Source organism: Xenopus laevis, chromosome 2L, assembly GCF_017654675.1.
Source record: "Xenopus laevis strain J_2021 chromosome 2L, Xenopus_laevis_v10.1, whole genome shotgun sequence".
NCBI classification, from domain to species: Eukaryota; Metazoa; Chordata; class Amphibia; order Anura; family Pipidae; genus Xenopus; species Xenopus laevis.
Window position 1 is genome coordinate 117,775,231 of NC_054373.1, and position 26,945 is coordinate 117,802,175.

At 40.8% G+C, this 26,945-nt stretch overlaps 1 protein-coding gene across 3 annotated transcripts in view; it reads left to right on the forward strand.

The window, feature by feature from the left end:
* The window catches only part of cnga3.L (cyclic nucleotide gated channel alpha 3 L homeolog), a 37,243-nt gene extending 11,898 nt beyond the window's left edge, over positions 1–25,345 (forward strand). The window contains exons 2-9 of one of the 3 annotated variants that reach the window (XM_041582378.1): positions 584–717; positions 14,467–14,583; positions 17,112–17,291; positions 18,499–18,549; positions 19,782–19,892; positions 22,281–22,388; positions 22,467–22,573; positions 23,418–25,345. In XM_041582378.1, the coding sequence (XP_041438312.1) occupies positions 614–717; positions 14,467–14,583; positions 17,112–17,291; positions 18,499–18,549; positions 19,782–19,892; positions 22,281–22,388; positions 22,467–22,573; positions 23,418–24,841 (2,202 nt within the window). In that variant the 5' untranslated portion in view covers positions 584–613 and the 3' untranslated portion in view covers positions 24,842–25,345. The remainder of the gene's footprint in view (positions 1–583; positions 718–14,466; positions 14,584–17,111; positions 17,292–18,498; positions 18,550–19,781; positions 19,893–22,280; positions 22,389–22,466; positions 22,574–23,417) is intronic. The other 2 variants (XM_041582377.1, XM_018247116.2) reach the window with 2 other exon arrangements.
* The last annotated feature ends 1,600 nt before the right edge of the window (positions 25,346–26,945 follow it).

Consider the following 26,945-nt stretch of genomic DNA (forward strand, 5'->3'; position numbering starts at 1 on the left):
AGTCAGGTTGGCAAAACAGTCAGGTTTAGGAACTTTAAGTAATAATTACTTTAAAAAGCAGAACTATGAGCAAAACGATCAACGTGACCTATATGTAACTTTTAATGTAGATTAATATTTTGAAAAGAACATTTTTAGTGTCAGTATCGCATGAAAGGGCACAGCGCCGAGAAATCAACTGCTTCCTGTGGACGTTCCCTGACTTTTAATATACTGTTTAATATAATATTAAACAGTACCTTATAGTTGCTGGAGCCATGCACAATGTAGAGAATCTCCATGATATCACACTCTTTCTAGGGCTTGCAGGATATACAGCACTGTACAGCACAATGCAGTTTAATGTTATTGTACAAAGACAACTTTGTAGGATCTGTTATTTTAAGGCTAGATAATACATTACTCCCCCACATGCTCTTCTTATACAAAACATGCTGAAAATGGTACTTTTCTTTCTTTGTATTTCCACGTTTAACATTTTACAGCTTACAGGAGAACCATTTTACATTCATGATTCTAAACACTTTTTTTTTTTAAAAAAACAGCACAATTAATATAATAATTACTGTACTTTTTTGAACAGGTAACCATTGAACTGTGATACCTAGTCAAGATGGCGAGTCTTGTCAGCAGCCAAAGTTCCTATCCACTGCCGCACAGGCTATCTGTCAGGACCATTGATGAAGAAATAGAAAGAATAGAAAATGGTACAAGCCGGTAAGTCACTACACAATGGTCAGCACTGACAGCAACATACTGTATAAAGGAAACCGTGTTTTTCCAAAATATTATTTCCTGCCTACAGAAAAAGAAGAATGTTAATTCCACACGACTCACAGGAATATACACAGAAGAGCTCATACCAGTGGTGTAACTAATGAAGCTCAGGCCCAGGTGCTGGATGTGCCCCTGCCATAGCCCCCCATTGTACTTGTGTCCCTCATGTTGCACACGTCAATGCTCTGGCAGGTCTCATGGGAGGTGCACCCCCTTGCACACAACTTGCTCATATTTAAATATAACTGTAAATGATGCAAAGGATTAAACTAATGCAAAGGATTATACGTCTGTGGCAGACAAGGTTAAGAAATGTGCTGTATATCTTCATATAATTAGAGAGGGTGCAAGCTGGGGATGATAGAACATCTATACATGTTTGATGAGAATTGTTACTGGTTTAAAGCAGCTCATGACAAACTTATAATATTAATTTTGTAGAATAAAAAACATATATATATATATATATATATATATAAATATATATAAAAATGGCAGAATGGAGTGCACGACCAAAAGTTCATCCACAGCCTGGGTGCTAGTCCAAAGGATATGTAAAAAGCTGCAAGGATTTACAGTACTCCAAGGCAATAATTCACAGCAGGTCAATATGGCAAATAAAGTGGAGATTTTATTTGTGGTCCAACATTTCGGCTCCACACAGGAGCTTTTGTCAGGGGGAGAACAGTGCACAAGTGAAATAAAACTTAAATAAGTTACAAATGGCGCCAAAACACCTGTACCCAGGTGCCTGTCAGTCATCATTAACTGAACAAACAACTAAGCAAACAAACACTATGCGCTGCAGAGGTGTATTTCTTATATGAAAGAAGAAACATATCCTTACCCTGGTGTAGTCTGATGTAAACCTGAGGTGGCAACAATATTCAGAGCCCAGCAATCGACCTGTCCTTCTCCCTGTATTGGTGGACCAGAAGTGCACGGAACTCCTCTGTGAGGAGTGTCACAGGCGTTGCTAGGCAACCCGTGAGGACCTGCACGTAACCCAGCATGCAGCCGATGGCAACCCTTCCAGGTACCAACGGCCGTAGCGCTTTTGGGCAGACGAGGTGAGGGGCGCTGCGGAGTGGGGCGCCACTGAGACCAACAGCTCCCCACTTCCAGGATGAAGCCCAATTACCCAAATGCAGTCACTCTTCTGTGCCAAGACTCCTCTGCGAGCGTTGCTAGGCAACCCGTGGAAAACTGCACATAGCCCAGCGTGCAACCGATAGCACCCGTTCAGGTGTCAAAGGCTGCACCACTTCAGTGCAGACGAGGTGAGGGGCACTGCGGGGTGGAGCCACTGAAACCAACAGCTCCTCACCACCGCAGAGAAGCCCATTTACCTCCGTGGCAGTCACGGTAGCCTCTAAAGCGCCAAGTATGCTGCTGACACTTTGCTCACAGGGGGAGAGAAACCACTTGCAGGGCAGGGTAACGATTCAGGGTTTAAAGCCATGTCGGGCCATTCTTGTGCCACCTAGGTTATTAAGACCACACTTAGGGCGAAAACAAGGGTGCAGCAGGGTGAGTGTGAGCAAAAGCAGAAAAAGAGTGTACTGTTCAAAGGTCTATTATGGGGCCTCAAAAAAGACATAAGCAATGGAATTATCAGACAGTGAAAAAAACATAAAGGCTATGCATATAATGGTAAATGAGCTGAGAGAAAAATATATAATCAAAGAAAACAGCCGAGGGGTAAGGTTTCATTTAGTCCACGGGGGGCAACTGTGTCCAGTCTCAAAATCCAACAGGACTCTCTCCTCAATAGGGCTTGGTCTCTATCACCTCCCCTTGTCAAAGGGGGTTGGTGGTCGATGAATAAAATGAATAATTAACCAACAAATCATTTATTACACCCATAGATGACCTATTAAAGAATCTTACCATATTGGCTTATACATAGTATATATTCCCCTTTTGCATTCTTTACCTTGAGCCACCATTTTGCCACCAATGGACTGTGATCACCTGACCGGAAATAATGCAGCTCTAACTTCTAACAGGAAGAAGTGTGGCAGTAAAGTCTGTCCATTCATTGACTGATATAGCCTAGCATGTATGTGCGCCTTCCTTGTGTGAGGACAGTGAATCAAAGCATTAATAGACAATTTTCACCTCCATTCTGGTATCCTTTGCTCCCTCTATTTCTGCTCTTGTTGGATTCTTTTTTTTAACCTTGGGAAAGCATAAGGCCTGCCAGCAAGAAAATCCTAAGAACTGAGGGTTTTGTTCTATCCGCTTCTGTGTAGAACACACCTGTGCTATTGCTGGCATTACTTATTTATCTTTGACCCTTAGGTGGGAAATTTTGCCCAGAAGATGTTTGTAACCAGTGATGCACGTGTCTCATTAACTACTGTTTATTTTGACAGATAGTTAAGGGAGATGAGAGTTGCATCATTATCTTGGAAGGAAAAAAAAGTCAAACTCCATCAAGTTCAACCCCTCCAAATAAAGCCGAGTGCATATACATACATACTGTACATCTCAAAGTATGTGAAGAAGATCCACAATTAATAAATGCAGTAGCAAAATATAAAAAGTATTTTTTAGGACATATATAGCCTAATGCGTTTCGTGCCAAATGGGCTTTACTCATAGGCTGATGAAGAGATGAAGGCAACCCCTCACTGCTAAATGCCATATAATATAGTATTAACATTTACTGACTGGGCTGGGGTTTTATACCTGTGTGAGTGGCAATTTAAAAGTCAAAGACAACCAGTTGGCTTTTTCAAGCAGGTACCTTCAAATGTTGGCCATACACTGCATGGTTTGCTCTTACATACACATGAATGATTCCTTCACTTCATTTGTCACAAGAAAATCCCATGATATTGAACAATATATTAATTGTAATGCCAAGAGTTACATACATTAAATGTGGTGTAAAATATGTATGTAATATATGCAAACTTCATGCAGTTTAATGATGGTGTTCAAGAAACTAGATCACTTAGGATGTATGAACGCTAACTTTAATGTGCCCTGTTATTATTATTATTATTATTACTAATCCAATATACTATAGCAGGATACGTCATGCTTTATTTGCAGCCTTTTGGTTAACTGACTTCAGTTGTAGAGTAGTTACCATCCATTTTTGACTTCTTAATTATTTATGAATTTGTGCAAACAATTATATTCCTATGGATATGGGAATGGTTGGACATATTACTTTATATTGTATTATTTGTACCCTATGATACATCTTTGATCATTTAAATATGGCTTTTTTTATCTTTAAATTTGCTGTATGTACACTGTTCCTTTACATTTTTGTATTTAGTTTTTTCCCTTTTTCTTTTTCTATTGTTTTTTTTTCCTTATAAATACTGTTATTGTGTTTTACGCATTCAAGCCTATTACTAAATGCTGTTTGGACTTAAAATGTATAAGGCTTTTTACTATTTTTTGTTGACCTATCTGTGGATCCTTTGGAGTGCCATTCTTTTGCATTGTTATGGCTTGTCCTCTTGCCTGGAGCACATGGACCACCTTAGTATATTGGGGAGTTTCAACTTTGGATTGTGTGGATAAATGCTGGCTCAGAACCAGCCCTTCCGTTGGCATCAGCTGCCTTCTGTAACTGCAGCTCAAGAATGGACTGGGCCAGAGGGGAAAAAACCAAGTGGGCACCGGCCTTTGTGGGCTCCGCCAACGTAGACCCGATCTAGCCATTGCTAGTCAGCTACAAAACCAGTCCACAACTAGCCAAGGGGCACTTCCAAAGTAGCCCAAAAAGAGCACAATATGTGCAGTGGCTAAAAAATAAATGAATGGATTTGAAAATATGCCTTTTTAAAATGTTCACTGTTTTACTAATTTTTCATGAAACAAAACAAGGGGCATAATTACAGAAGGGGACCCATAAGGTACAGGGGACCCATAAGGCTCTAATACCTATAAAATTCAAGAAATATTGGTGAAACAGGTCAACTTCTAGACATTTTGGTGGCCAGCAGATTTTTTCCCCAAAATGGTCTGAAATTGTAGTCAATACCCATCAAATTGTTGGCTAACAAAAACTACATTACCCAACATGCATTGGGAGACTCGGTCTTGGCACATTAGGGGAAGAAACTACAAACTACAAACCAGCCAAATGCCCAAAAGTTTGTACTTTCAAAACCCACCTGGGCTTTAAATTAGCAGCCAAATTTGGCTGGAAAACCACCAACCTGGCAACCCTACACGCTACCCTTGATCCATACCTAATTGTGGCCTCACTCCTCCACTGCCCACCCTCCCCGATCGATTCAAAAGTATGGTGTGCGGGCATAGGGGAGGGTCCGACGTTGGGTGAGCATGCAGGTGGCAGGGGCCCTAGAGGGGGTGTGGCAGCCTCTGGGGTATCAGCCCTGATGGGCCTTGCACACCCCATATCAGGTATATGGAGTGGATCTCCTATACCATAAATTACATAAATAAAACATCCTTGTGTTGCTGGCATGCTTTTACTGTAAATACAGCATATTTATTAATGAACAATGTTTGTCTTGATGCATTAACAACAGAGCTGACGAGTTAATTAGTTTTCTAAATTACACTGTTTAAAAGCAGTACATAGGTATACATTTGTGTTGGCAAAGCACAGAAACCAATTTATTTTCTAATCAAATGCAACAGGAGAGAATGCAAGTTCATTAGATATTGCCTGACATTTAACCACCATCTATATCCTATTGCAGAACACTGCCACCTACAGCTCTTTCCCTGCAATACATGCACTTTCCCCTCTACAGCCTGATTGCTCTTACAAACATATGATTTGCTCTAATCAAAGCAAAGGTGACCCAGCACCCAGAAATGTATAAAACAAAAACAGCACTCTGTAGTATTTCCTAGTACTTGTATTGCAAGGGAAAAATAATGAAAATAACACTTTTAACTTTGAATGGACAGGCCAAAGGCCTGTGACTAGGGCTAAGCCAATAGGTGCAACTCACACCTACTGTTAGTACAGGTATGGAATCTGTTATCCAGAATGTTTGGGAGCTGTGGTTTTCCAGATAAGGGATACCATACATTAAGGGGCAAATTTACTTATGGTAGAATATCGAGGGTTAATTAACCCTCGATATTCGACTGCCGAATTGAAATCCTTCGACTTTGAATATCGAAGTCGAAGGATTTACCGCAACTAGTTCGATCAAACGAAAAATCGTTCGATTGAACGATTAAATCCTTTGAATCGTTCGATTCGAAGGATTTTAATCCATCGATCGAACGATTTTACTTCGACCTAAAAATTGTTCCAAAGCCTATGGGGACCTTCCCCACAGACTAACATTGACTTTGGTAGGTTTTAGGTGGCGAAGTAGGGGGTCGAAGTTTTTTTTAAAGAGATAGTACTTCGACTATCGAATAGTCGAACGATTTTTAGTTTGAATCGTTCGATTCTAAGTCAAAGTCGTAGTCGAAGGTCGAAGTAGCCAAAAAAAACATTCGAAATTCAAAGTTTTTTTTATTCTATTCCTTCACTCAAACTAAGTAAATGGCCCCCCAAGTCTACTAAAAATCATATAACATTAATAAAATCCAATAGGACTGATTTGCCCCCGATAAGGATTAAATATATCTTCGTTGGGATCAAGTACATTGTACCTTTTTTTTTTATTACAGCAGAGAATAAGGAATATATTCAGAGCTTGTTGGATAACAGGTTTCGGGATAATGAATCCTATACCTGTATTAGAAACTAAGGAGCTGAATTGTTGACTGGGTAAGAGATTCAAATTGCTACCACATCTCCTGTCAACAGTCCACCGTAGGGCCATATTATGGCCCCACCGCTACTGAATGTCTGGCAGTGCCATCAAGTGGGGCCACAAAGAACTACACACAGCAGTTTTACAATCAGGTTTCACAATACAATTAAAAATATTCACCAACCTTTCCCCCATCCACAGCTATAGTTATCTGAGCAGTAGGGATGTAGCGAACGTCGGAAAAAAAGTTCGCGAACATATTCGCGAACTTGCGCAAAAATGCGAGCGGTTCGCGAACGGTTCGCGAACCCCATAGACTTCAATGGGAAGGCGAACTTTAACATCTAGAAAAGACATTTCTGGCCAGAAAAATGATTTTAAAGTTGTTTAAAGGGTGCAACGACCTGGACAGTGGCATGCCAGAGGGGGATCAAGGGCAAAAATGTATCTGAAAAATCTGCCTGTGTGTGCTTGGAAGAGATAGTGTAGGGGGAGAGCTGTTAGTGATTTCAGGGACAGATGATAGTAAGTTTGCTGGCTAGTAATCTGCTTGATACTGCTCTGTATTGGAGGGACAGAAGTCTGCAGGGATTTGAGGGACATTTTAGCTTAGGTAGCTTTGCTGGCTAGTAATCTACTGTTCTCTTTAAACAACTGCCATACGTTGACCTTGTAGGCATTGTTTGCCCAGTTTTTTTGGACGCAGCCACTGAAGCACAGTTGCCATAAAAAATATGCCATATAAATGCTGAAAATAGTAATTTTTCGCCATACGTTGACCTTGTAGACATTGTTTGCCCAGTTTTTTTGGTTGCAGCCACTGAAGCACAGTTGCCAGAAAAAATATGCCATATAAATGCTGAAAATAGTCATTTTTTGCCATACGTTGACCTTGTAGGCATTGTTTGCCCAGTTTTTTTGGTCGCAGCCACTGAAGCACAGTTGCCAGAAAAAATATGCCATATAAATGCTGAAAATAGTAATTTTTTGCCATATACGTTGAGTCAACGTATGGCAAAAAATGACTATTTTCAGCATTTATATGGCATATTTTTTCTGGCCTCTGTGCTTCAGTGGCTGCGGCCAAAAAAACTGGGCAAACCATGCCTACAAGGTCAACGTCGTTGACCTTGTAGGCATTGTTTGCCCAGTTTTTTTGGCCGCAGCCACTGAAGCACAGAGGCCAGAAAAAATATGCCATATAAATGCTGAAAATAGTCATTTTTTTTGGTCGCAGCCACTGAAGCACAGTTGCCAGAAAAATTATGCCATATAAATGCTGAAAATATGCATTTTTTTGGTTGCAGCCACTGAAGCACAGAGGCCAGAAAAATTATGCCATATAAATGCTGAAAATATAAATTTTTTGGTTGCAGCCACTGAAGCACAGAGGCCAGAAAAATTATGCCATATAAATGCTGAAAATATGCATTTTTTTGGTCGCAGCCACTGAAGCACAGTTGCCAGAAAAATTATGCCATATAAATGCTGAAAATATGCATTTTTTTGGTTGCAGCCACTGAAGCACAGAGGCCAGAAAAATTATGCCATATAAATGCAGAAAATATGCATTTTTTTGGACGCAGCCACTGAAGCACAGTTGCCAGAAAAAATATGCCATATAAATGCTGAAAATAGTCATTTTTTGCCATACGTTGACCTTGTAGACATTGTTTGCCCAGTTTTTTTGGTTGCAGCCACTGAAGCACAGAGGCCAGAAAAAATTAAACCAGTAGGGTTTGCACCCTAGTTTGTAACGGTGGCGGAGGGAGGAGGAGGACGCTAAAGGACAGCTGTGTGTGGAGTCATGAGGCTTGAAGAGAAGGACAGCTGCATAGAAGTCAGAACAAGTCTTCCGGCGTGCAGTAACCCTCCGAGATCCACCCCTCATTCATTTTAATAAAGGTCAGGTAATCGACACTTTTGTGACCTAGGCGAGTTCTCTTCTCAGTTACAATCCCTCCTGCTGCACTGAAGGTCCTTTCTGAGAGCACACTTGAGGCTGGGCAAGACAAGAGGTTCATGGCAAATTGTGACAGCTCTGGCCACAGATCAAGCCTGCGCACCCAGTAGTCCAGGGGTTCATCGCTCCTCAGAGTGTCGATATCTGCAGTTAATGCCAGGTAGTCCGCTACCTGCCGGTCGAGGCGTTCTTTGAGGGTGGATCCAGAAGGGTTGTGGCGCTGCCTTGGACAGAAAAACATTTGCATGTCTGACGTTACAGACTGGCCAAAGGGCTTTGTCCTTGCAGGTGTGCTCGTGGCAGGATTACTGGCACCTCTGCCCCTGGAATGTTGATGAGTTCCTGAAGTGACATCACCCTTAAAAGCATTGTACAACATGTTTTGCAGGCTGGTTTGTAAATGCCGCATCTTTTCGGACTTGTGGTATGTTGGTAACATTTCTGACACTTTATGCTTGTACCGAGGGTCTAGTAGCGTTGCGACCCAGTACAGGTCCTTCTCCTTAAGCCTCTTGATACGGGGGTCCTTCAACAGGCATGACAGCATGAAAGACCCCATTCTCACAAGGTTGGATGCAGAGCTATCCATCTCCGCTTCCTCATTATCAAGGACTGCATCATCCACGGTCTCCTCCCCCCAGCCACGTACAAGACCAGGGGTCCCCAAAAGGTCACCACTAGCCCCCTGGGAAGCCTGCTCCTGTTGGTCCTCCTCCTCCTCCTCCACAAAGCCACCTTCCTCCTCTGACTCCACTTCTGGCACCTCTCCCTGCGTTGCAGCAGGTGCCTGGGTTCGTTCTGGTGATTCCGACCAGAAATCGTGCGCTTCCAGCTCCTCGTCACGCTGGTCTACAGCCTCATCTGTCACTCGTCGCACGGCACGCTCCAGGAAGAAAGCGAAGGGTAATAGGTCGCTGATGGTGCCTTCGGTGCGACTGACCATATTTGTCACCTCTTCAAAAGGTCGCATGAGCCTGCAGGCATCGCGCATAAGCACCCAGTAACGGGGGAAAAAAATCCCCAGCTGTGCAGATCCAGTCCTACCACCCAGTTCAAAAAGGTACTCGTTGACGGCCCTTTGTTGTTGCAGCAGACGTTCCAACATAAGGAGCGTTGAATTCCAGCGAGTCTGGCTGTCAGAAATCAAACGCCTGACTGGCATGTTGTAGCGCTGCTGAATGTCAGCAAGGCGTGCCATGGCTGTGTAGGAACGTCTGAAATGGGCCGACACCTTTCTGGACTGGGTGAGAACGTCCTGGAATCCTGGGTACTTGGAGACAAAACGTTGGACTATTAAATTTAACACATGTGCCATGCAGGGCACATTTGTTAAATTGCCTAGTCTCAACGCTGCCAACAGATTGCTTCCATTGTCACACACCACTTTTCCGATCTGCAGTTGGTGTGGGGTCAGCCACCGATCGGCCTGTGACTGCAGAGATGACAGGAGTACAGATCCGGTATGGTTTTTGCTTTCCAGGCACGTCATCCCCAAGACAGCGTGACAACGGCGTACCTGGCACGTCGAATAGCCTAGGGGGAGCTGGGGGTGCACAGGTGTGGAGGAGGAGAAGGAGGACCCAGCAGCAGAGTAAGAAGAAGAAGAAGACGAGGTAGAGAGCGATGGAGGAGTAGAGGTGGTGGCAGAACCGCGTGCAATCCGTGGCGGTGACACCAACTCCACTGTTGTTGTTGAGCTACCCATTCCCTGCTTCCCAGCCATTACCAAGTTCACCCAGTGGGCAGTGTAGGTGACATACCTGCCCTGACCATGCTTGGAGGACCATGCGTCAGTAGTCATATGGACCTTTGGCCCAACACTAAGTGACAGAGATGCGGTAACTTGGCTCTGCACATGTTGGTACAGGTGTGGTATTCCCTTTTTAGAAAAAAAATTGCGGCTGGGTACCTTCCACTGCGGTGTCCCAATTGCTACAAATTTGCGGAAGGCCTCAGAGTCCACCAGCTGGTATGGTAAAAGCTGGCGGGCTAAGAGTGCAGACAAGCCAGCTGTCAGACGCCGGGCAAGGGGGTGACAGTCAGACATTGGCTTCTTACGCTCAAACATGGCCTTCACAGAAACTTGGCTGGTGGCAGATGACTGGGAATGGGAACAGGTGGTCAAGGTGGAAGGCGGAGTGGAGGGTGGTTCAGACGGGTCAAGGAGAGCAGAGGTAGAGCAGTAAGATGCTGGACCAGAAGGAGTGTGGCTTTTAGTTTGCCTTTGAGGTGTTGCTCCCAAAGTGCTTTGTGCTTGCCGCTCATGTGCCTTCGCATAGAAGTTGTACCTATGTGGCTGTTGGGCTTACCAAGGCTCAGTTTCTGACTGCACTCATTGCAAATTACAATGCTTTTGTCAGAGGCACACACATTAAAAAAATCCCACACTGCTGACTTTTTGGAAGTGTGCGATCTGGCGGTAACAGTAGAAGTTGGCGGCATTGGCGGCAATGGCGGGTGCGTTGGCCGGCTGAACACAGGTGCCGATACATGTTGTTGCCCTACTGATCCCTGCGGGCTGTCCTCCCTGCTTCTTCTAAGTCTTATTCTCCTACTGCCTCTCTGACTCTCCGTCTCTCCATCTGAACTACCCTCCTCTTGCTCTCTTCTACTAGGCACCCACAAAACATCAATCTCCTCATCATCATTCTCCTCAGATGCATCAATTTCTTCTGACACATCACAGAAGGAAGCAGCAGCGGGGACCTCCTCCTCATCACTCATTATGTCCATCTCTATCGTGTTCTCTGCCAGAATTAAATCTGGTGTAAGGTCCTCATCTCCTTCATCTTCTTCTGGCAATAATGGTTGCGCATTACTCAGTTCAAGAAACTCATGGGAAAATAACTCCTCTGACCCCAGTGAAGAAGGGGCACCGGTGGTGGAGGAAGTGTTACGTGGGGTGGCCATAGCAGTGGAGGATGAGGAGGATGTTGTGGTAAAGTTAGAAACGGTAGAGGATGGGGTGTGCTGTGTAAGCCAGTCAACTACCTCTTCAGCATTTTGGGAGTTCAGGGTCATTGGCTTTTTAAAACTGGGCAATTTGCTAGGGCCACAGGATTGCATAGCAGCACGGCCCCTAGCACGGCCTCTGCGTGGCGGCCTGCCTTTGCCTGGCATTATTTTTAAAAAAACAACAACAACAACAAAAACTCAGTTGGTTTTTCTGGAAACGATAATACACACAGCTAGATGGCGGGTTGAAGAAAACAGTGTGCAAATAATGCCTACAAGGTCAACGTATACACTACTACAGAGGTGGATACGGATTACGTAAAATATATGAATGCTGCTTGAAAAAAAGTAACTCAAGTGGTTTTTCTAGAGACGATAATATTATCAATATTTAGACAAAATGTGAACAAGCTCACACAGCTAGATGGCGGGTTGAAGAAAACAGTGTGCAAATAATGCCTACAAGGTCAACGTATACACTACTACAGCGGTGGATACGGATTACGTAAAATATATTATGGCTGCTTGAAAAAAGTCACTCCGGTGTTTTTTCTGGAGACGGTAATATTATGGATATTTAGACAGAATGTGAACAAGGTCACACAGCTAGATGGCGGGTTGAAGAAAACAGTGTGCAAATAATGCCTACAAGGTCAACGTATACACTACTACAGCGGTGGATACGGATTACGTAAAATATATTATGGCTGCTTGAAAAAAGTCACTCCGGTGTTTTTTCTGGAGACGGTAATATTATGGATATTTAGACAGAATGTGAACAAGGTCACACAGCTAGATGGCGGGTTGAAGAAAACAGTGTGCAAATAATGCCTACAAGGTCAACGTATACACTACTACAGCGGTGGATACGGATTACGTAAAATATATGAATGCTGCTTGAAAAAAAGTAACTCAAGTGGTTTTTCTAGAGACGATAATATTATCAATATTTAGACAAAATGTGAACAAGCTCACACAGCTAGATGGCGGGTTGAAGAAAACACTGTGCAAATAATGCCTACAAGGTCAACGTATACACTACTACAGCGGTGGATACGGATTACGTAAAATATATGAATGCTGCTTGAAAAAAGTCACTCCGGTGTTTTTTCTGGAGACGGTAATATTATGGATATTTAGACAGAATGTGAACAAGGTCACACAGCTAGATGGCGGGTTGAAGAAAACAGTGTGCAAATAATGCCTACAAGGTCAACGTATACACTACTACAGCGGTGGATACGGATTACGTAAAATATATTATGGCTGCTTGAAAAAAGTCACTCCGGTGTTTTTTCTGGAGACGGTAATATTATGGATATTTAGACAGAATGTGAACAAGGTCACACAGCTAGATGGCGGGTTGAAGAAAACAGTGTGCAAATAATGCCTACAAGGTCAACGTATACACTACTACAGCGGTGGATACGGATTACGTAAAATATATTATGGCTGCTTGAAAAAAGTCACTCCGGTGTTTTTTCTGGAGACGGTAATATTATGGATATTTAGACAGAATGTGAACAAGGTCACACAGCTAGATGGCGGGTTGAAGAAAACAGTGTGCAAATAATGCCTACAAGGTCAACGTATACACTACTACAGCGGTGGATACGGATTACGTAAAATATATGAATGCTGCTTGAAAAAAAGTAACTCAAGTGGTTTTTCTAGAGACGATAATATTATCAATATTTAGACAAAATGTGAACAAGCTCACACAGCTAGATGGCGGGTTGAAGAAAACACTGTGCAAATAATGCCTACAAGGTCAACGTATACACTACTACAGCGGTGGATACGGATTACGTAAAATATATGAATGCTGCTTGAAAAAAGTCACTCCGGTGTTTTTTCTGGAGACGGTAATATTATGGATATTTAGACAGAATGTGAACAAGGTCACACAGCTAGATGGCGGGTTGAAGAAAACAGTGTGCAAATAATGCCTACAGGGCAAATAATGCCTAAAAGGTCAACTTATACACTACTACAGCGGTAGTAAAATAAAAAAAAGTAAAATAAAAAAAAAATGAATATTAAAAAAAATAAAATAAAAGTTGGTGCTGCTGAACTACTAGGAGCAGCAGATTAGCACACCAGTCCCACTCCCCAACACTGCTAGACTAATAGCACTGGGCTCTTATAGTAGTAGTAGTAGTAGTAGTAGTAAAACAACAAAAAATAAATAAAAGCAGTCCTTACAAGGACTACTGTTATTGCAGCAGTCAGCAGATGAGATCAGAAGCAGGACAGCTGCCCACTGCAGCTACATACAGAGCACTGCAGTAGAAGGTAGATTACTAGCCAGCAAAGCTACCTAAGCTTAAATGTCCCTCAAACCCCTGCAGACTTCTGTCCCTCCAATAACAGAGCAGTATCAAAACGATTACTAGCCAGCAAACTTTCAACTGTCCCTGAAATCACTAACAGGCAGCAGCTCTCTCCCTACACTATCTCTTCAGCACACACAGGCAGAGTGAAAAAACGCTGCAGGGCTTCGGTTTTTATAGGGAAGGGGAGTGGTCCAGGGGAGAGCTTCCTGATTGGCTGCCATGTACCTGCTGGTCTGGGGTGAGAGGGCAAAAAAAAGCGCCAACAATGGCGAACCCAAAATGGCGAACGTCGCGCGACGTTCGCGAACTTCCGGCGAGCGCGAACACCCGATGTTCGCGCGAACAAGTTCGCCGGCGAACAGTTCGCGACATCTCTACTGAGCAGACAAAGGATAACATAGAGAAGATAAAATAGGACTTTTGCAATGTATTGTATAATAATAATATGAATATAAAATATACATGCAGCCATCATTGGCTTTTCATTACAAATATGACAAAATGGCAGCTAATACTATAATGGCCATCCATGAATGATTGCAACAGACAGCATATATAGTTACTTTGCCACACACTAATCTGCACCTCCCTATTTATTATTCAGACAAATCAAATGAGAAATAGCAGACAGATTCTGTCTTGCGTTTGTATATATCAGATAACTGCTTCTTTCACCAGGCGGAGACTTGCTAATAAATGTGATTGTGTTGTGTTGCAGGAACCATTCCTTATGTGAAGGCTCTTCATCAGAGCTCCAGCGTGTGATTGCCTTGGAGCCTAAGGGCCCAGCAGAGTCTCGCAGGAGCTCTTTCACTGGAAGGGGAGGAATGGCTAGGTAATGTTTGCTTTACATTTTATACAAGCTGTCATGTTCAGCCTGAGGTTACATACCTATACCTTATAACCACAAAACTGTGCTATGCTTCCTAATAGACTAAAAGCCACTGTCTGCAGCTCATTTACTAACATATTGATATACCTTCAGATAATTACTAATGCCCTTGTGCAAATGTACTTATTGTGTGTAAATGAGCCCCTTTAGCTGTTATATACAAAGTTATAAGGGTATGGGATCTGTTTTCTGGAAACCCGTTATTAAGAATTATGGAAAGGCCGACTCCCATAGACTTTATTTTATCCAAATAATCCAGATTTTTAAACAGTATCTTGTACTTGATCCAAATTGAGTTATCATTAATCCTTAATGGAGGAAAAACCAGCCTATTGGATTTATTTAATATTCACATGATTTTCTAGTAGACTTAAGGTATGAAGATCCAAATTACGTAAAGCACAAAAAAGCTCTCACGTAACACATACAGTATGACATAACTCTGGGTTTTATATAAGGCCCCTGTGTGTTGAATTCACTAACAGTCTTACACTCTACAGTCAGCCATCTGCAAACAGCATGTCACATTGGGGCAGAATGCTACTGTGATCCTCTTGATTGGACTTACATAGGCCTCATAAGCTTAGCTTCTCAACAGCTGCTCAGAGCCCACTGAGCATGTGAGTGTCGCAGGCACTTTCCAAGATGGTGACCCCCCTGTGACAAGTTTTAAGTCCTGGATCATTGCTGCTATTGACAAGCTGAAACTTAAGGCTGGTGCAAGTTCATCATATAAAATATGACATTTTTAGCCACATTAATTTTAGGATTTAGTTCTCCTTTAAGTTAACTTTTAGTATGTTATAGAATGGCCTGTTCTAAGCAACGTATATATATATATATATATATATATATATATATATATATATATATAAAGATTTGTCATCATTTTTTATTTATTTGTTATTCCCAGCTGTCTGATAGAGGTCGCTGACCCCGGCAGCCAAAATAACTATTGTTCAGTAAGGCTACAATTTATTGTTATTGCTATTTTTCATTACCTCTTCTTTCTGTGTGGCCCCTCTCCTATTCATATTCCAGGCTCTCATTCAAACCACTGCCTGGTTGCTAGGGTAAAAAACTAAATAATTCAAAAAACATAAAATTATAAAAAAAAATTAAAACTAAATGCAAATATTCTTAGAATATGAATGTCTGCATAATTTTAAAGGTTAATTTAAATGTGAATCACAACATTAAAATGATTTCACAGGGTTGTGTACAAACTCTTTGGTGCAATTTTCCTAGCATGTTTACATCAACTCTCAATGCACTCCTATTGTGCTCAGCTCAGGAATCGCTTAACCATATGGTTCACCAAAACAGCTGATAAAAGTTGCTCATGAAACCTTTCTTTTTTGCTGATTGCACCTGCCTCTAGAAAGCTCTACCTCCTTGAAGCTGGAAAGCTCCTGCACTATACTTTATTCAAAGCACCTATAAATCATCCTTTAGTCTAGACCGATGAAGCACTTTACTGGCAATAACCCCTTGACCTATGCACTTGTTCATCAACACTTTTTGTTTCTGTCTCCTCTTCCTCTTTGGGGCAGGGATCTCAGTCAAACTTTGTACTCAAACACCTAGCACTTAAAGGGGAAGTAAAGTCTAAAATAGAATAATGCTAGAAATGCTGTATTTTGTATACTAAATATAAACATGAACTTACTGCACCAGAAGCCTAATTAAAAAAATTATGTATGCTTTCAAATTTGGCTACAGGGGGCTGTTATCTTGTAACTATGTTAAACATCTTTGCAAGACTAAGACCATGCACATGATCAGTGTGGTCTGGGCTTCAGTTGGGAGGTTAAGCTTAGGAATCATCATAAATTATCAAAACAGCACAAGTCAAATAATATCTGCCATAAGTCAATACAACAAGACTGATTAATAATCAGAATATGCAGACTGCACTTGGTCTGAGGATACGAATCTCGCCGGCTGCTATATAGGGAAACAAACAAAGCTGCTCGAGGTCAGGGAATTAAGGTGGGGGGCTCCCCATGCCGTTTGAAAGCATGATTGTTTCCCTGCAGAGCAGTTAGGGACAACGAAGAGAGAATTTCACTGCATACAATCACGTTTCTTATAAAAATGGTACACATTTTTAATTGAAGTATATTGGAGATAGATTTCTGTTTCATTAAAGAAAGTAAAAATTGGATTTTATTTTTTTGCCTTTACATCCTCTTTAAGCATAAATGTATTTGTTTTCACTGCATATTATAACTATACCCCTGTTTGTGTTTACACCTTGTAAAGCAATGGGTACAACTGTGGTTCTGGATATATAAAATACAAACATACATACATACATACATACATACATACATACATATATATATACAAATCATGGTTGTAATGACAGAGAAAGGGTAATACCAAACTGTTAAGTATAGAACCCAATATCTTACGCACTTGGAGATTTTAGATTTAGTAGACATAGTGCTGTGTCTTTTGGTCTTCAGGTTATCAAGACTTCTCATTACACTGAGGAACTGGGCTACGAGGCACCTTATACGGGAAGACCAACGCCCAGATTCCTTTCTGGAACGGTTTCGAGGGCCTGATCTCAAAGAAGTGTCCAGCAGAGAAAGCAACATCCAGTCACTCCAGGAAAACCAAGAGAGATTGGAAAGAGTAAATAGGTATGCAAATTGTTTATTAGCCACACATTTCATCTAATTTGGGCAGTAGTGCTGGACACAGATTTTCACAGTTTATCTAATTTCTACTTTGAGGTGGTCTCTGGTAGGTTAAGGTTACTATTGCCTTAATATTATCCTAGCTCTGTTTAGATACTTAATTCATATATAAAATGTAATGCCATAGTCGCTGACCCCTGCAACTGTCATTGGGGGGAGAAATTATAGATGTAGATATATCATTAGCTGGACTGTGTTTGATACATTGGTACTGCTAAAGTGAACAAACTGATAACTTTAAAATCCCCTAGATGCAAATATATGTAATATATAGAGGCATGCATTATGTAGGGACCACCTCCAGGTTTGTGGGGATGCCTATGGAACTTGGTAATTTGCAAGAAGCACCTCATACCTGCAATTCACACATAATATATAATAGCTACCTAAAAAAACTATAACATAGAACAGTGATAAGAAATAACATGAAAGAATATGTGGAAATGCAGAATAATTCTAAAATGGGCCTTAAATTACTTTCTGCTAAAATTCAAATGTGAAGTGAACTCAAAAATATAATGATGTGCAGGAGTTGAAGCAGCTTCATGCATTTTGGGTGTGTGTAGGCTGAGGGAGAGGAGATATGCGTTAAAAAAAGGTTTGCTTATAATGAATTATGCAGAATTTGTGTGTTTATAAATATTTAGATACAATAAAAATCAGTTTAAGATTAATGTGTCCATATTAAGGGGATTTATTATTTTATTTAATTCTTCTTTGGCCAGTGGTACAGGGCTGTTTTACAGTAATGGGGAAAAAAAGGGCCACAAAGCCCAACAGAGTGTTCATTGTTTGCGCCTAACCTTCATTGCCAGATGTATTTAGCTCTCTGAGTATTTATATTGCATTTAGAATGGAAGTAGAACCAGACAAAATATCTGGCCCTTTTCACAAATCATTTTTATAATTTTAGCATATTCCAGATGATAGCTGGGCATGAAACAACTAAATAGCTTAAATGCTTTCTCTCATATAGACAAAGTTAGGCAGAAACGATTGGCTTTTGTTTAATTGAGCCTCCAGTATTAGATCATTGTAAGCTGTTCAGCACATATCCAAAGTGTATACTTGACTTCTCTTGTTTTTATTATATTATTGGGTATCTAGGACCTCAAGCCATACCATATTTCTTTTTCTTACATTGCCACAGTCACTGGGTTCTTGCCAGTTTCAATGCCAACAACAGCAACAACACAGAAGAGTAAGTCAGTATGTGAAGTACTGTGATAACAGGAATGAAATTCTGTAAAATCCCATATGCCTCATATATAAGTTGATCTTATATCCTATTTATATAGCCTTTGATGGCACAATAACCTGTGTGTTGCCTGCGCTGCATATTTACTGTATATAAATATATAGGGCTCAATGTTGGATAATGCCTTGGCCAAAGCAAGCAACATGGCAGTTTATAAATAGGAGATTATGCCTGCTTATAAAAATAGCATATTACCCATTCATGTAAAATAGCATAGTGACTTCATGACCATAGTTTAAACTAGATAGCCTTTGTCTCGCTTGTAGAATGTATACCCAAACACTTTCCCCATAGCTAATTTCCCGTCTTCCTTTCCTTTGTACCTTGTGAAAACAGAATGAATTGTGGCCATTAACACATCTGATCCAGATTTGAGGGAAAAACATTTGCATTTAGCAATTAAAATGGTTTTAATTGTGTCACTGTTTTTTAGAAACATAAGACAACAAGAAAGCACCAACAACTGTGTCCAAGACCTTATTGTAATTTTTAGTTTAGTAAATGCGTTTTTTCATACCTCAATAGTATTTTTATTGAAATCTTCGAAATGTTTTTAAAAGAAAACAGAAAAAAGTTCTGGATAAATCTTGAAATGATTTAGATCAAGAACAATATTTCCAAAACAAAAAGATGAATGAATGCAAAAAGCAATCACTTCCAATAATTTACTGTATGTATTTAAAGAATGCTTTGATTATGTCTTTAGGGGTTTTGTGTAATCAACTGTTGCATTTGCATGTACCTTGTGCTCCGCCGAGACAGGGATTAGTTTCAAACTTTATGCAGTGCAACTTGATTATGATTTATTCTTGCACAGTGTGTGTGCCACCTATCCTCTTGTTATTGCCATGTAAGAACAGATGGATGGGGGACCGGAGAGAAGCCGACTGCCTCCTGCTTCTGCTCATACAGGCATTTAAAGAGCTGGCACCTAAAAGGGGCCTGCAACAATACAGCTAACACAGCTATATACCAGCAACTTAACCTGCAGCAATAACCATAAGAAATCTGAATTATGTAAGTTACAGACTTCAAATGATCTCTTGGAAAAAAATGGCCACATATTCTAACTCACCGAAAGGCATCCTAGCCCCGTAGCTGTAGTGTACCCCTATCCGCCAACCTGAAAATAAAGTGCCCCATCACCACTTGTGGCTATACATTACCCTTAACAGCACTAAGAATGAAACCAAAGACCCAAAACAAGAAGAGAAGAAAGAAGAAAAGAAGGATGATAAGGACGATAAAAAGGATGATAAAAAATATGACAAAAAAAAGGAAGAGGAGTAAGTACTGAACAAATCGGTAATGTGTCTAATGAAACATTATTAAATATGTGTGGTTTGGATAGTGTGATTTAAAAACAAATCCCCTACAGAATGTGGTACAGTGATCCTGGATTCCTTGGGACGGGAATAATGATGGTGGGACAGTTGTCTAATTATAGCAAAAGTTCTGCTCACCATTAAATTGTAAACAATTAAGCAGGGGTGCAATGAGGCTGTGACCACAAAATCCATACAGACAAAAAAAAGAGCTCCTCTGCTCCCAACACATTATCAATATATTAAAGGCATTCTGTCGCTTCAAAACCACGTTTTTTTCAAAATGCATCAGTTAATAGTGCTCCTCCAGAAGAATCCTGCATTGAAATCCATTTTTCAAAAGAGCAAACAGATTTTTAAATTTTGAAATCAGACATAGGGTTAGACGTTTTGTCAGTTTCCCAGGTGCCCCCAGTTATTGACTTGTGCTCTGATAAACTTCAGTCACTCTTTACTGCTACACTGCAAGTTGGAGTGATATGACTGCCCTCCTCCCCCCCCCCCACAGCCCTTTAGCAGAACAATGGGAATGTAACCGGATACCAGATCCCTGGCACAACAAAACAGCTCCCTGGTAGATATGAGAATAACACTCAATAGTAGAAATCCCACTGTGACTCCTTCAGTTACATTGAGTAAGAGAAACAATAGCCTGTTTAAAAGCAGTTCCATCATGAAATGCAGGCTCTTTCTCAAAGCAGCGGATCAAGCAAAACTACCTGAGATGGCTGCCTACACATCAATATTAAAATTAAAAATTGTCTGTTCAGGAATAAAATTTGATCAGTGAATTATTTGCAATGTAAACAGTGTCATTTAAAAATAAAAACTACAACACAAAAATCATGACATGATCGCTTGAGTACATTTTGTGCATTAAACTATTAAAAAATGTCCTCTCCTTTATACAATACAGGGATTGTTTGTGCATATATTTAAGCTTGCCAACTACGTCAAAGTCATCCCTGTTATAGCCAGCCCTACACTCAACTTTCATCTGATTCATTAGGCTTCTACTGCTTCATTATTGTATGTTGCTATAATTTTTTGGAAGTTTCTTTATTTTAAATAACATTTGAGGAAAAAGGCTTGAAAAAAAATGCATTCTCAAATATACTTTCTCTGGATCAACATAGTGTTTTTGTAAGCAAACTGGGGCCACCTCCTTTAAGGTCCCCATAGACGCGACGATTCTTCTTGCCGAACGACCGATTTTAGGGAGGCCCGACCGATCCTTCGAAATTATCGTGCGGTTAGTGGTATTCGAACGATCGTACATCTTACGATTTTTCGGCCGACATCTGTCGGGAAATTGATCGGCCAGGTCAAAAAATCTTTGTCGGTCCCAGTGCAATCTATCTATGTTTGCAGGGCCAAGCAGGCAGCTCCCCTTTGTTTTCCTGGTAAATTGGTCTTTTTAGTTGATGGTAGATTCGTACGATCGTACGATCGTTCTGAGAAGATCGTGGTCTCACGATCAGGATCTGATCTTTTAAAAATCTCAACATCTATGGCCAGCTTAAGTGTCTATCTCTCCATCTGGCACAAACAACCCCACCCCTGCCCCTCTTCTTTCCGGCACTCTTGCTGCCATTCAAAAATGATCAGTCAGTGGTCCCCAGCCAACAGAGTTTTTTTCCAGTGCCCCACTGGCTCTGTCTGACCTTGTTTGTAAGGTTGAACTTAATTGGTTTGGGTCTTTTTTTAGCTTTATCTATTTCATGCTTATGTTTGGGGTTAAGATTTACCTTACCTTGCTCAGTGTTATGTTTCTGAGCAATAATTGCCTGACAAATGCACTTGAGGGCAGAGACACACGGTCAGATTCGGGGATTTTAGTCGCCCGGCGACAAATCTCCTCTTCTTCAGGGCGACTGCTTTCCCGCCGGCTAGAATATAATTCGCCTGTGGGATGGCACTCGGAGAGCTTCATTTTCCGAAGTCGCCTCACGAAGGAAACTTCTGGTGACTCCAGAAAACTAAGCACTCCGAGTGCCATCCCGCCGGCGATTTACATTCTAGCCGAGGGGAAGGCAGTTCAGGCGGGATTAGTCACCCTGAAGAAGAGATTTGTTAAAGTGTCCAGGTGGTAAATATTCAAGTCAATGGAGGGAAAATATCCAACATTTTACTGCCCATGCACTGAACTAGAAATTCTACAGGTGACAAGACGCTGAATAATGTCCCATGTGACATTCTTTGGCCTTAAAAAACTACATTATATTACATATTGCAAGCAAAAGTGTCAGGTAGGTAGTGCACAGGTAATGGTGCTATTCATTAAGAGGAGCCAGTATCAACGTTTAAACTGTAAATGGTTTAAGTAATGTATTCCAATCTTTATTACAGAAAGAAGAAAGAAATATTTGTGGTGGACCCTTCAAGCAATCTCTACTACAGATGGCTATCAATTATCTCTGTCCCAGTGCTTTACAATTGGTGTTTTCTAGTATGCAGGTAAATTTGCATAGAGCCATAAACACACATACAATGATGTAAGTATTAGAATAACAACATTATTTCTGCTCTCTGTAGAGCTTGTTTTGATGAGCTCCAAAGGAAGTCTGTTGTCTTGTGGCTGGTTCTGGATTGCATAGCAGATGCCATTTACATCATTGACACGCTAGTAAGATTCAGAACAGGTAAGTACAAATCATTTCTGTAACCTGGTTCTGTCATGAAGGGCAGGATTCCAACCTTTAAAAAAAGTTACCTCCTGCCTGGGCAAAGTACTATTAAACCAGTGGAGCCCAAGGGTAGTTTGGAATAAGAGCATATTTTCATATGAGAACCCTTTTATCCGTAAAATGTTGCATTACATATAACAACTATCAAAAAAAATGCATCTTTTCCATTCACTAGGCTAGTAGGGAACATGGCAGGAATATAAGCAAATATAAGCAAAGCCATAGCCCTACAAATCATATTTAACAGTTTAAATTACAGTCAGGAATGTGATTAGAATGATACTAATGTTCTTTCTTTTTGAAATAAAGAAAGTTCAGAGTAAGGAGGCAGAAAGTAAAGGCAAAAGGGCTCGTTCACAAGCGCAAGCGCAGTGGGCTACGTGCACTTTTCTTGCAGTGAGTTGCACATAAAACCCCTTACTTGCATGTCTCTATAGTTACAATCTGCAGCACTCAGTCCTACCTGTCTTCCATTCCAAATCAGGTGCAACTGCTTCCGTTGACCAGAAATGACACCAGACAGACTATTTGGTGGAACTGGGCCGATTTCCAAAGAAGCAAACATGCAAACATCCATAATTGTGCCAGGCACAGCATAATTGCATTAGATTCAGTGAGCCTTTGTGCCTGCAATGATGCTGCATTGTGGGGGGAAAAACCATGGCAATTGTGCACGAAATTGCACTTTGTTCACTGCACTTGCAAAAGTAAATGAGCACTAAGTTATTCTCTACTTTCTATTACTTTGTCAAATTATATATTTCATCATCTTTATTGGTTAATTCTGTTCCCCAACCAGGTTTCCTTGAACAAGGATTACTTGTGAAAGATGCTAAGAAGTTAAAAGAGAATTACTCAAAGACTTTGCAGTTTAAGCTCGACATGTTGTCTTTACTGCCAACAGACCTGGCTTATGTTAAATTAGGACTTAACTATCCGGAGCTGAGATTTAACCGGCTGCTTAGGTTTGGTAGGATGTTTGAATTCTTTGATCGCACTGAGACAAGAACCAATTATCCAAATTTTTTTCGTATTGGAAATCTGGTCCTGTACATTCTCATTATTATACACTGGAATGCCTGCATCTACTTTGCAATATCTAAAGCTATTGGCTTTGGAACGGATACATGGGTTTACCCAAATATATCCCACCCGGAATATGGACGTCTTGCAAGAAAATACATTTATAGTCTTTATTGGTCAACCTTAACCCTTACCACTATTGGGGAAACTCCACCGCCAGTTAAGGATATTGAGTTTGTTTTTGTTGTATTTGACTTTCTCATTGGTGTACTGATTTTTGCAACCATTGTAGGTAACGTTGGGTCCATGATTTCTAATATGAATGCATCCAAGGCAGAATTTCAGTCCAAGATTGACTCAATAAAACAATATATGCAGTTCCGAAAGGTAACCAAGGATTTGGAGGCAAGGGTCATAAAATGGTTTGACTATCTCTGGACAAACAAAAAAACCATGGATGAGAAGGAGGTATTAAAGAGCTTGCCAGACAAATTAAAGGCTGAAATTGCAATAAACGTACATTTAGACACTTTAAAAAAAGTTAGGATCTTTCAAGACTGCGAAGCTGGATTGCTTGTAGAACTGGTACTGAAACTGAGGCCTCAAGTCTTTAGCCCTGGTGACTACATTTGCCGAAAAGGAGATATTGGAAGGGAGATGTACATCATAAAAGAAGGGAAACTAGCTGTAGTAGCTGATGATGGTGTGACTCAGTTTGTGGTCCTCAGTGATGGCAGTTATTTTGGTGAAATTAGCATCTTAAACATCAAAGGAAGCAAGTCAGGTAACCGAAGGACGGCCAACATCAGAAGTATTGGCTATTCCGACCTATTTTGTTTATCTAAGGATGATCTTATGGAGGCGCTTACTGAATATCCTGATGCTAAATCAGTCTTAGAAGAAAAAGGACGACAGATCCTCATGAAAGATGGTTTAATTGGTGAAGAAGCAGCCAAGGCAGGTGCAGACCCGAAGGATATAGAGGAAAAGGTGGAGAAAATGGAAACTATAATGGATAGCTTACAGACTCGATTTGCCAGACTAATGGCCGATTATAACTCTACTCAATTAAAACTTAAACAAAGAATAACAAAGTTAGAAAATAGAGTAAAGAAATACAATGGTGACAATGTGTCTGAAGGTGGAGACAGTGCTGCAGAAGGAGATCCTCCAAGGACAGAAGACAAGGAAAATAATTAACCACTCACTTCTCTATTTCAAGCACAGATTTAACTCGAAACAAAATATTTTATCTGTTCTCACCATCTTAATCTTTGATGAAATATGGATTTTATCTTCATATATTTTTATATGCAAGCCCTTTGTAGAATTTTTTGATTTTTTTAATTGACTTGTTTATAAATCAAACAAGCATATTATGACCTTAAATAGGTTCTAGGCATAGAACATTTGATTTCCTGCTTTTGGATTTATGTTATCATTAAAAGGAACATCCGATGTTGACGATTATCCCCTTGACAATCTGTATTTCTGAACTATACATTATACACATGCTGTGCTGCTTATACATCTGATCTTTTCATTCACAAGTAGCCTACAAACTTTTATATGTTGGGGGAGGCCTGAATAGCTTCATAAAACAAACTTTTTACTTTTTTTCTTTTTACAATTTTATTACAGTAGTTTAAATATATTGGCTGTTTGCAACATTTTAATCTTGTATAGTAAAAATTCTACAGACTATTTATACTCTTTGGACTTTCTTAATGTGTATGTGTTCTTTTATAATGGTAAATATCCCTTATATCATTACACAGAAAACAAGGGGCACAGTTGAAAAACTCACCAATGTAATAAGGTGGTCCAGGTGCCCCATCCCCAGACCCTCAGCTTCAGGAAGTACAAGAGAATGATTATTAGGGTCTCTGGAAATCCACACTCACAGTAGGTCATTAGAGAAGTAGTAAAAAGTGTAAAAAAAACCCTTTACTTATAACATAGTTTTGCATCTCAGCTAATTTTGCACAGTGAAATGGTGAGAAATGCTATATGCCTAATTTAACTGCCTTTGTATTTTTCTAATTGAAACATTAAGGACCATTGCACACAGGCTTTTGAATGCGCCCAATGCACGCTAAACAAATCTTTCCATGCATTCCTTAAATTTACAGTATTTTATCGCATAAAAATGCAGAATACCGTATTTGTAAATATGGAATGGTTTGTGTAAGCACTAAAAGCAAATCTGAACCGAGTGGGTACAACCAGACAGAGCTAATGTGATGTGTAAGGGCCCTTAAAGTTGTCGCTGAGCTTGCAGTTTATAGGGGAATTTTTCTAAAGGGCGAAGTGGCTAACGCTGGCGAAAATTTGCCAGCGTGACGTCATTTTGGCACTTTGCTAATGAGATAGACTCTGGCGCAACTTCGTACACTAATGCCAGGCAAATTTTCGTAATGTATTTGCTGCAGCATATACGGCCATTGTACTTTAACTGCACGCCATATGCAAATTAGCCAACACTAGCCTAACTTCGAACTGCTGAGCATATTTTCGCTAGCACAACTTCGCCAGCATTCGTTACACTGTGCGCAACTTTGGATCTTCGTGAATTAGCGTTGTCCAGATGAATTTACGCCTGGCGAAGTGTTGCAATGTCCGTGAAGCCAGCGCTGCCCAATTTTCGCCGGTTTGTGAATTTGCCCCATAGTCTTTCTGACATACAGTAGAAGTTGCTTTCAGCTGGCCGGCCACATCTTTCAACTCCCCTCTCATAGCCCACACAACAGGGTTGGACTGGCCCATAGGGAGACCTGGAATAAAATCCTGGTGGGCCTCAGTCCTATTGGCCCCTGTCACCTTCCCGCAAGTACCTTGGAATGCCCATCTTTAAGTTTTTGCTGGAGGTGCGGCCTGACGTTGAGAAGTGAGTACAATAGCTTTGTGTTGCAGCACAGCGAGGAGAAAAGGGGTCGAAGCAGTGATTGGGTGATGGTGTTTGGTGTTCGATGTGCCTTCTTGGTGTGCTGGGTGAAAGGGAGTAAGTAAAAGTAACTGCCTGCTGGGTTTTTTCTGAATGTTACCTGGATGACTGAGGTAAACTGTGTTTTCTAACAGCCCATTTCTCTCTCCCAAACTTCACCTTAACACAGATGAAGTTGGGGAGTGAGAGGGGGCTGGTAAGGCCCCATCTAGAATATGCTGTACAGTTTTGGTCTCCAGTGCTCAAACAGGACATTATTGTATTAGAGAGGGTCCAGAGAAGGCGACTAAGCTGGTAAAAGCTATGGAAAATCTTAGCTATGAGGAAAGACTGGAGAAATTGGGGATGTTCACACTGGAG